We start from the raw sequence: 10,869 nt of genomic DNA on the forward strand, positions 1-10,869 counted from the left end.
ATCAGCCAACCGGGCCCCTGAACTAGACTGACTTCCTAATTTGATTTCGCCGCGCGCGCGCCCAAATCCCAATTAGGAAAGGTATGATAAGGCCCCCTTTATATTATAAACAAGGACTTCTTTCAGACCTTCTCTTCTTCATGCAACGTCTTGACTTTTGTACAATACTTAGTACAGCACTGCCGAATAGATAGTTGATAATCTCATTAGTTCACTTCACGTGATAACTTGAGTAAATCGCTTCTAGTGGTTCCGTGACAGAGGACACATGTCATCTTACTAGCCTTAGAAAGTCTGGCATAGCCCTAACCCGCTGAAACGGAATATAAATGGACGTTATCATTAAAGGTGTCTATATACATCTATCTACGGCGTTGTCTTTTATTTGGGCTAAGCGATGACCACGCGTCTGATGCTTTATGTGCTGCAGCACGCTTAGACCGCAATACTGGTGTACTATAGGCGGTGATCTTTGAGCCTGAACTTGTGCAAATCTTTCAGTGTAGAAGGCATCTTTGTCTCCAAAATGAAAGTTCCACGCCATAGTTGAGGTGCAATCAGCATAGATTCCATAGGTACTTAGTGCTATATGCCGTGCCTCAACTAACTTAGGTGGATCGTCTTCCTGTCTGGTCTTCTGTAAATGACTAAAGACTGCGGACATATTGTGTAGGCTATTTAGAACTGGTTGATGTCGACGGCGTTTAATATCTGCTAAGAACTCCTCTAAAGATAGAGGCTGCCATAAAGATTGTTGTTGTGGTGGTTGTGGTAGCTGTGGCGGTTGTGGCGGTGGTGATGATGGGGCTTCAGTAACAGATACTGTGACAGAAATTGGTAAAGAATGAATAGAAGCAGTTGGCGAGGAGAGCGGAGTTGACACTGGCCCAGCTGTTACTGGGATTGATATAGACATAGATGTTATTATAGGATTTTTTGTAGATCGTATGTGCGGAGCCATAGATATAGTAACCTATATACTAGTTGATAAGGCTTCGGCTGGTGTCTGTCCTTCTTTCTGGTTTATAGGGTTAGATCATGGTATAGAGCGCTTAAATGCTGACAGATCTTGGCAAGTTGATGATTGGCTCTTCTTCTGTGCTCCTCTTGTATTAGCTAGAAGTGGCTCAAGGATAAACTGGTGTGGTCTCGGTGAAGGTATTTGAATAGACTCTCCATGTGTATGCTGATAATGCTAGTGATCGTCACATGTATAGTGCAGAGGTAAAGGCCTATAACTTATTGCTATTTGCAGTCCATGGCGACACAGAAGGCCATTTATCCTCTCAAAAAGACCTACTATTTAATAGCTAATAGACTATAGGGTTGTAAAGATATGCTGCAATGCAATGTTGTATGTCAGTGAGGACGGCCCTCTCTCTTTGGCGCTTATCCTTGATTGTTACGATCTAGGTTATTCTAGATTGCCCAATCACAGGACTTGCAGATACCAATGAGGATGGAGGCATTGGCTGGAAATCGCTCCTACAACAGCCACAAGGCTGATGGTGACTCTCTAGCATCCTTTAGCGGATTTTAAGAATGAGATAAGCATCGCGAGTATGTTTGCGGCGAGCTTTGACGGTATTAGGAGGAAATCCTTACTTCGGCTCAGAATAAGACGTTAAACAAACCAAGCGCGACCACGATGAGGTAACAAAATTCTCTAGGGGGTAGCCTGTAGAGTGTTTAACATAACCCAAAGTCTACGATCAATACCCAGGTATAGAATTTCTGGTGTTTAAGATTTGTTTAAGCCGTTTGTATCTAAAGTATTGGTAGGTGATCGGACAAGAAATTTATTATACAACACAATTGAGCAGTCTAGAATAACCCAGATCGTAACGGAGAACCATGGAGTTCCATTGCGATGTTCTGCCGATGCGGTGGAAAGTCCCCATACGATAGCCGTCCCTCAACAAATTCGCGAGCACATTTTTGGGCAATTTCTGGAGACATCTACCAGGGAAGATAAATTCATCTTCTCTAGCTTCACCGCCGAATATAAGGCCATCGGGAACGTCTATTTCATCCAGGGGGCAGAGTTTGGGCTGCACCTTCGGTCTTGGTCTTGATGAACTTTAGCGTTGTCGCGGGATGCCTTTGGTGGGGATGGCCCCCTCGCTTGTCCTGTACGAACTTTTCAATGGTCTTGTTCCAGTGGAAACATCAACGGTATCGCACAGCCATGGAAAGTTGAGGAGCAGCAGGAATGCTCTTGTCGTTCCTCGCGCAATGTATCGCCTATTTGAGCGAGAGATTGACTTTTATCTGTTCGCTGCGAAGCTGGCGTTAGAACAACTGCGCGTACCAGTGCAGAGCGGCTCTGTAGTTAGTATCTAAATTCAAAGGAGAGCGCCGTCAGCCACCACCAGGTCCTGTATCGATGGAGGCCAATAACAGCTCAAAAGAGGCTATTTATCGAGATACAGTGACTGTGGTGGGACCCATTGGAGCCGATACAACATTTTTCTCATGAACTCAAGAGAAGAAACTGGAGACATACTGTGTTTACTGGTCAGGAAAGTACCTTCTGAGTTGGATGTTTTGGCAGCAGACATTTCGCAAGAAGCTATCCAATCCTTTCTACAAATCGGGCAGTTAATGATGAAAATTTCTCGCCAAACGAACTTCCAGACCGCGAGGAGCGTAAATATTGCTCAGTCGCCCCCGTTCGGATTAAGGCGGTCATGATCACTGCGCCGACGACGACCGCGAGCAGGCTAGAACGTATCCTCTGGTTACGCTTCATTTTGACACCAAGAAAATGCCCTTTCTTTTATTCGTATTGCGCAAGATGCCCCTAATCGTGCAATTCCATGGCTCTGCACAGAGCTGTAGCGCCACCCTAGACTGTCATGAGCTTAGAAATTCTCTTCAGCATTGTTTTCCTATTATTTATTTATATAACATAACACGAAGGAGTCAGATATTGTGGGGATAAGGGAGATATGTCGATTTTCAGTTCGCTCATGGCAATCTAAAGCAAAGCAAAAGCCTTTACGTGGGCCATTCCAAAAACCTTTCGCAGATTAGGTACATTGATACGCACATATATTTAGGTCGTCTAAAAATAATGCAATTTCTGCTATAAGAGGTGATATTACGTCTCTGTATGGCTGCATATGATGGAGCAGATACCATGGCTGCATTTCAAAGTCAGGCAGCAGAGTCGCCAGCAACAATGACTCATGCTGAGCTTCAAACAATACTCGCTCAAATGAGTCACAGCATCTGCACTGTTACGAACCAGGTTCACGAATACGGCAAATTGCTTCAAGAGTGTCGAAGTAAAGTGGCCGAAGAGCAGAGAATATGCTCGATCTACGAGAGCCTCTATGCAGCAGAGTTAGCTGACCACGCAAAGAGTTCCCAAACTCTTCAGAAATTAACGCAGGTGTGCAGCAAGCTGCACGACGAAATTCACCGGGAAATAAGCCCAGATCGTAGGAGACTTGTCCCTCCCGAAGCACCAGAGTCCACGACTTCCGAGGCAGATGAAATTTACCATGACTCCGCCATGTTTATGGAACTTTTCGGGGAGGAGCTTCCTCTCGACTGTAATTATGATGATTTTTGGTCTCCAAAAACAATCAACGGCCTAGAAGATTGATGTTAGTTAAATGGATCAAAAGTTACATGTCGTTTATACAATTCAAATACGCGTTTTGACTTAGAGAGTTGATAGGCGTATGGAACGGAGTATAGTATTGCAGATGAATATAATAAAGTCAAATTCATCATTTCTAGCAAGGCTTGGAGCATATCGTAGAACGTATGGGACACCTTTGAGACGTACTACTTCACCTCGATTATGCAGAGAACCAACCAGTGAACGTAGAAGAAATAAGGATAGTGGTTATGGCGGCGATGTCCCCAAAGTACGTGTAAGAAACCTTACATAGAAGTAGCATGATCGCCCGAGTGCTGGGACACTGGATACGCGACCTGGCTGTACGCATGAGCGTGCCATAGCCGGATAACTAAGTTAGTTCTAAATTCGTAGGTACACGCCTATACCGCGGTGGCACCGGAACACCATCGGCTATTAGTTGCGTATATATACCTGAGATAGGCTGGGGAACCTTACTTCCCTAGCAATCACTCTACAATACTACTGCTAGCCCTCCTGTGTGCCACTCATTTTCCGTCATCTAGCCTGATTCCTTAACATCCATCCCCGTGCAACGGGCCACCCGGCGCAACATGCCACTTCATAGCTGAAAGCATCACCGGTCTCTAGTTCGTGAATATATAACGTTTTCATTAGTTAGAACCTATTATATAGCTGTTCGTCCATCTCAGTCAATAATTTATATTATAATCGACCGTCTGTTGGCGTGCCTACTGATCTTTTTGATGGCGCCGTTCGTTTCCGTAGCTGAAGTCTACCTCTGCTTTGACGCGATGAGAAGCGTATTAAGAAATTTTAATTTGCTAAGGATAAAATCCTTATACTGGTGAAAATAATATCTGAATCTAAAGGTAATACATGCTGGGGAAGATACAGTTCCATGGGTATAAAGCATTGGAAAAGAGACGAAACGAGAATTTAGCTTATTCGGGCGTACCGGTATCTGCCTCTTACGATGACTTCCTACGCTTCCAACTAGATCCTCCATTGTCCTCTGTTGCTACATCTGGCGCAACATTTTTTGGCTTTCTGCTGCCTTTACCCTTGCCTTTGGTATTTTTCGCAGCCTCTTTCTCTGCACGCTTTGATCGTGCTTCCTCAAAGTCCTTATAGCTTATAACCTTCGTCTTTCCTAGTATTTCTGATTTTTTTGATTACCGAACTTTGGCTTTGTTATTGATTTTGAGCAAAAATCGAATCTAGTCGTTCTGGATGGAGCTTTTGGCAAGACATGTTCGGGTGGCGCGGAATTCGCAGATGTTCTTACCGTAACTAAGCAGGGGTGACACGATCGCACCAGCTACGGTATCTGGGCTACAACCATATTGTTGACAGCACGCCTATGCTTAGTAATTCCCTTACTTCAAGGCTGCTTAGAGGTAGAGAAATAGCTAAAGGACCATGTTGTACTGTCTATGAATTTATATATCGACAACTCAATGATTAAGGCTTCATAAACCTTGCGAGTATTCCGTCTCAGGGTACGTTCCGTGACGCGGGGACAGACGTTAATGACAATTTAAATCAAATCAAATCGAATCAAATCAAATCAAATCAAATCAAATCAAATCAAATCAAATCAAATCCACCCGCAGTTCGGAGATCGTCAAGGGTGGCAAAGCAGTACAAATTGACCAACCATCACAGTAAGAGGGTGGAGTGGCAAAGTCGCATCTGTCACCTCCTCTTGGTGCCACCTGGTCAACTCAGTCTGGGGCTTGCTCTTATCTGAGGCTAAATAGAGCGCAATGTCAAAAAGGAGTGAGTACCAAATCCTCATCTAACTTATCTGGAGTTGTCTGGCAATCAGCGCACGCCCACAACTGATAGAGCCTCGCTTAACACACAATCTATTCAAGTGCTATGTTCTTATAAGAGAGTTATTGAGGAGGAACTTGGTGAGAAATAAATTGTTATGCTAAGGCAAGAGGCGGCTGTTACATAATTAAGAGAAGGAACGAGTTAGGAGAGTGCAGAGCACTGGCTTAATTGTCTCCTCCCTTTTCTCCTTTAGATTGGTATCTATGTCTAGAGATACTAGCCTGGAAGGAGGTTTTTTCATGTCTTTTCCCTTCTTTCTATGGGGTGAGACTGTCGGCTTTGGTTCCCAGCCCATATACAAATGTGCAGATTAGACGTTGTATCTCGAGGAGGACACATGTCATCTTACTAGCCTTAGAAAGTCTGGCATAGCCCTAACCGGCTGAAACGGACTATAAATGGACGTCATCATCATCATCATCATCACAGTAAGAGGGTGAAAAAAAATTCTTATATGTCTGGTGAAATATAACGAGTCGATAAAAGCTATATACTTGATTTAGAAATTAATATAGGTCTATAATTAGAGCAAGGGTTGAGAAATTCTGAAATACCGTATTTTAAAGCCTAGAAGGGAACAGGTAATTTTTTTTAATTCTAAGAACTTAAAGTTATATATATAAGTAGTTTAAATTAGTATCTAAAAATATTTCAAAAAATCTAGTACTCTATATGCGAAGTTTAAAGCGCTCAAAGTCGAAGTACTGATTGATTTTCTCGCCTCAGCATGATTCTCGCTATACAACGACAGACATTATGCCACAGACAAAGAATTGCCTAAACACATAACATTTTTGTAGAATTCTCTGAGACTAGTGCTTGAACCCTCTGGGTAGTGATACTCACCCTGTTTCCCACGTTGCCAACACCTAGACGACGTAGATTCTAAGATCCACGTACGAATATAGTTATATTTAGATGAAATCAAACTCATTTGGGACATGAATGGCCGTCTCTTTTGCATAATAAGAAATGTGCTCTTTATCCCAAAGTCCCGTGCTCACCATACGCAATAACCAACTAATAATCAAAATGATTCCCATTATTCAAGCTTGTGTTTCCACTGCGAAGATATTGTCTAGCCTCCCAAATAGCGTCCCTAGCTCCCTAAAAGTAGCAATGAATCCTCAATTTGAGGCCGTCGTCCCATCTACGTCTGTGGAATCCATAACAGCGGCCTCATTTAGCACAGTCTACATAGCTAATGCCTCCTCGACAAAGCCAAGTCCGTCGACCATTATCGGACCTCCAATCACAACAATGACCATTCTAGAAACAGCGAATACCACAATTATTCTTTCTCCAGACTTGATGAGTACAATTTCAGGCTCATGGGACGATAGTAGAGATGCATCGACTGTCACATCAACGGTACTTGGTCCTTGGACCTCGATTTACAGCGCAACCCAAACGGAAGTATACATGGCTATACCCACAGCAACTGTGACAGACCAAAATGCAATTGGTTTCGCAACGGTAGTCAATTACTGCCTGAATATTGTGTATCTGTGGGCTGTGGACCAAGACAGAAACCCTCAGATACCTATAGAACTTCAGCCAGGATATGCGTATATGGAACAGTACTACTTCCCACTTGAAGGGGGAGTGAGCTTAAAGTTAAATACTGAAAATGATATAGCCGGAAATATCACGCAATTCGAGTATACTGTTGATTATCAATATGGCGGATTCATCTGGTATGACGGCAGTAATGTGAACTGCTCACCAGGATCCTGCCCGTTCGATCAGAATGGCACACATCTGGCGGGAAACCTAGTCACCTGTGGGAGTCGAACATGCACACCCAATACCGTCAATTGCACTGGCTATTATCTCTATCCAACTGACGATAAAGCAGCAATGATGGGTTGTCCATGGAGTGCAAATGTGACAATGTTACTGTGCTATCCAAATACCGAAAACTTGTAAGATGATTACTGACAGCTTTACTAAATCAAAGTGACATGGTATTCGTTTGGTCTTCAAAAGCGATACTTGCTATCGCGTCAGAATAGCTATTTGAGGTGGTGATAGTTAATTGATAGTTTCTTTTCTATGCATCTACATACATCATCTTGGTTCCTATAGACAGTCACTCGAAATTGCTTGCTACAGGCTCGACCTCTTCACGGCTAGTAGCAACTCTTGCTATGATCACCCAAGTCAGGTAGACATCAACATTATATCTGCCTGTTAGGGTGCCCCACGGTAGCAGTATACACTGTACCATACCAGAAGATAAACGGTGTACCGTTTCTGGTAGTTGTTCTGGTAATATTAGTGTCAAAATTCATTAAGAAAATGATAAAAATTTATAGATTAAGAATTTAATATCTGTATATATAAGAAACACTATATAGAGGTAAGCTCCGCCAAAGCACCGGAGCACTAGGCAGACGACCCAAGGTATGCAGGGTCGTGCCAAACCAGTTAACATCTATCCCGGTTCAGAGGGCCGCCTGGCGCGACGGATGGCACCAGTGTATCGATAGGCAGGCATATCACCTACGGGATTAAGCTTGTTATAAAGTAGTATCTAGGAAGGTGAAATGGCTGTAAAATGTAATGAAGTAGTAAAAAGTCAATGTATCTAAGGAATACGTGCTTGCGTTATGGTGGTTGAGGACATCTATTTGATATATAAAAAGATGTACTGGAAGCTATAGCTATGAGTATTTTCGTGTTAGACTTTGAAAGCGATATGACTATAGAAGGAGAGAGATGGCACTGTACGCGCTAGGTTTCGTAGAGTCTGGCTTCCCGGACTTGCGCAGGACTGCAATGGTTGCTATTCTCCATGACCTTGGGTAGTGTCCGAGGCGAAGTGCTGCTTTAAATAGGGTAGTGATAATAGGCGATATATGTTTCCAGGTCTTCTTTATTTTTTCACCGATCGTAATTATTTCATTGGCATCCTCCAAACCCTTCTGCCCTATATGGCCAGTGTCATTGAATTCACGTTTATTTAGAACTTCTTCAATGTTTGCAGTGTCTACAGCAGTATCTGAGTCCAGTGCGATAATAAAGTCCGCAGACTTGTCAATCTCATATCTTGTTGTGCCGTCTCGGAGTGAGAACGGATATGCGAAACTGTGAGAGGGAAAGGATACATAAGAGCTAGTGTTGCAGTGGGCGGCTCGCATGATGTCCTTGTAATTACCGTTGAAGTCATGCGTGGGAAACTTGTGCAATATGGACATCGCACATAGACAGTCTGGGCGTTCCAACGCTGGACTAGAGCAAAAGCCATCCTTATGTCTCCACCAGTAGTAAATAGTTACATCTTCAAATGAAGCTTTAATGTATTGTTGAATATGCTCCATTATTCCGTTACTATAGGAACGTAGACGGTAGTAGTACGATTACTCGGGACAAAAATCTCAATTATCTGAGATTCTCAAGAACTTCTAAGCTGCAGAAGTGATCTCACTTAGATACTCTAGTTCCACATTAAGAATTTCCTGAAATACTCAAATCTTACATCTTCCCTTCCAGAATTTTAACATAAGAGGACATGATGTAGGCCGGCTTCCAGTGTGAACAGAATTCGATTATGTCTACGTGGTGTTAGGAATACTACATCATGGGAACGACTAAAGATAGTAACAGAGAGAACAGTTCATACTGTAAGGTCTAAATATATACGTTCGGTTCGGAATATAATAGATCGTGCTGAATGACTGTGCAAATATCTGAGAGCTTTCCGTCATCGAGATGGCTCACCACGCGAGAGAAGTTGCTCACACTGTTGAGATTCTGGGCGTAATCGTTCAAGGGCGCAAAAGAGGGATTGTGCAGCAATGTTACAATACCATTTGCCCTCTTGAGGAAATGATACACTATTACATTGCTACACGCCTTGAAAATGAAATTGATGAAATAGCATCAAGGTTACAAGGTTTAGACAGGTGACACAATTGTGTCCGCTTTGTATATTTCGCATCTAGAGACTTACCATGTGATACAGGGAGCCTAAGTTATGGGAAGTAAAAGATCTTGAACAGCGGTATAGTGATCCACACATTAATCGTTCTGGCATTCAACTTCTCAGGGACATCCACGGAGGTAGAATTAAGACCTTGCCCCGGAAAAAGGCTTTCCGTAAAACAGATCCCCCTCCACAGCAGGCCCATTACATTGACTTTGAAGGCCGAAAGGTCAAGACATTTAGGAACGGGGAACGCGTGAAAGTAACGAGCTTTAGAAAAATACGTGATGCGCACATGCAGCGATTAGAAGAGGCAGTAAAGGCCGAAAATATAGATCAAACTGGCATTTTGGAAGCAGAACGAGCTATCAATGAATACCTCCGAGAAAGGGACGATATTGTTGAAGCAGGACTGAACGGTCATAGCGACTTCGATGACATTTTAAGAAGTGCACATGTAATTCTTACAGCATATAAGCAACTCACGAAACAAGTTGAAACTCAAAACAAAGAGATATCTAAGCGTGAGAAGGAAATTGGTTTTCAAAGGAAAGCATTTAGACGGGCAGTATTTGTCCTTCAAAAAGGATTAAAACGTCCGTAATCTAGCTGAAAAGTGTTGTATTTACAGTAGAGTCTCGACAAGACTTGGCTCTAGGGTGCCCCACGGTAACAGTATTTACCGATCGGTACGGTATGGTTCGGTATACGGCACGGTAATCGGGACGGTATCACTGGCTGATGAGATTTGTCCCCCCGCTTTTGAGATTTTGTCCCCCTTTTGAGATTTGTCCCCCGCGCTAGTGCTAGTGGAAATCAATCACATAATTTAGCTTAGCATATAACGTCTGTCCGTGCGCAGCGAGAATCACGCCGTGGCGAGAAAATCAGTCGGTACTTCGACTTTGAGCGCGTTGCACCTTGCACACACCACACTGGATTTTTTGAAATATTTTTAGATATGAACTTGAACTACTTATACATAAGCAAAGGTTAATAGAATTCAAAATTACCTTTCGGTTGACACTATCGCGCCTGGCCCATTCTAGACTCTGAAATATTGCATTTTAGTATTTTCCTACCACTACGTTAATTATTAACCTGTACTAATTCCATATTTAATCTATAGCTTTGGATGGCCCATTAGATTTCACCAGAGATATAAGAAGAATTTATTCAGGCCTCTTACTGCGATGTTTGGCTAATTTGTACATTTTTGCCACCCTTGTCGGTACCTCCAAGCGGAGCGTGGGCCAATCCGGTTGTATTATTCAGATGAGTAAGCTGTGCACGTGGTGTGGCTGTGTGTCGCAAGGCAACACATGTTAAGGCCTCAGGCATTTCGAGACTGCAAGGAAGCTTGTCAATCAGTAACATGGAAAATTAATTCAAGTCCAGTTTTTCTGCTTCCCACGCAACTAACGGTTCGACTGAAGAGACTGTAAGACGATAGTTCAAGAACACGTGTGCGTTTTGAAACGCATTC

The 10,869-nt window shown here is 43.0% G+C and overlaps 3 protein-coding genes across 3 annotated transcripts; all 3 read left to right on the forward strand.

Moving 5' to 3' along the window:
- Positions 1 to 3,142: 3,142 nt before the first annotated feature.
- Positions 3,143 to 3,613, forward strand: PV09_09377 (uncharacterized protein; the record flags this gene model as incomplete). Its single annotated transcript, XM_016363430.1, has 1 exon — positions 3,143 to 3,613. The coding sequence occupies one exon, from the start codon at positions 3,143 to 3,145 to the stop codon at positions 3,611 to 3,613; it is 471 nt and encodes a 156-aa protein (XP_016208757.1).
- A 2,961-nt stretch (positions 3,614 to 6,574) lies between these two features.
- On the forward strand, positions 6,575 to 7,384 carry PV09_09378 (uncharacterized protein; the record flags this gene model as incomplete). Its single annotated transcript, XM_016363431.1, has 1 exon — positions 6,575 to 7,384. One exon carries the CDS (start codon positions 6,575 to 6,577, stop codon positions 7,382 to 7,384), a length of 810 nt encoding a protein of 269 aa, XP_016208758.1.
- A 1,785-nt stretch (positions 7,385 to 9,169) lies between these two features.
- Positions 9,170 to 9,987, forward strand: PV09_09379 (uncharacterized protein; the record flags this gene model as incomplete). The annotated part of the gene is made up of 2 exons (XM_016363432.1): positions 9,170 to 9,363; positions 9,423 to 9,987. 2 exons carry the CDS (start codon positions 9,170 to 9,172, stop codon positions 9,985 to 9,987), a joined length of 759 nt encoding a protein of 252 aa, XP_016208759.1.
- Positions 9,988 to 10,869: the final 882 nt, after the last annotated feature.

Source organism: Verruconis gallopava (genome assembly GCF_000836295.1).
Source record: "Verruconis gallopava strain CBS 43764 unplaced genomic scaffold supercont1.64, whole genome shotgun sequence".
Taxonomy (NCBI): domain Eukaryota; kingdom Fungi; phylum Ascomycota; class Dothideomycetes; order Venturiales; family Sympoventuriaceae; genus Verruconis; species Verruconis gallopava.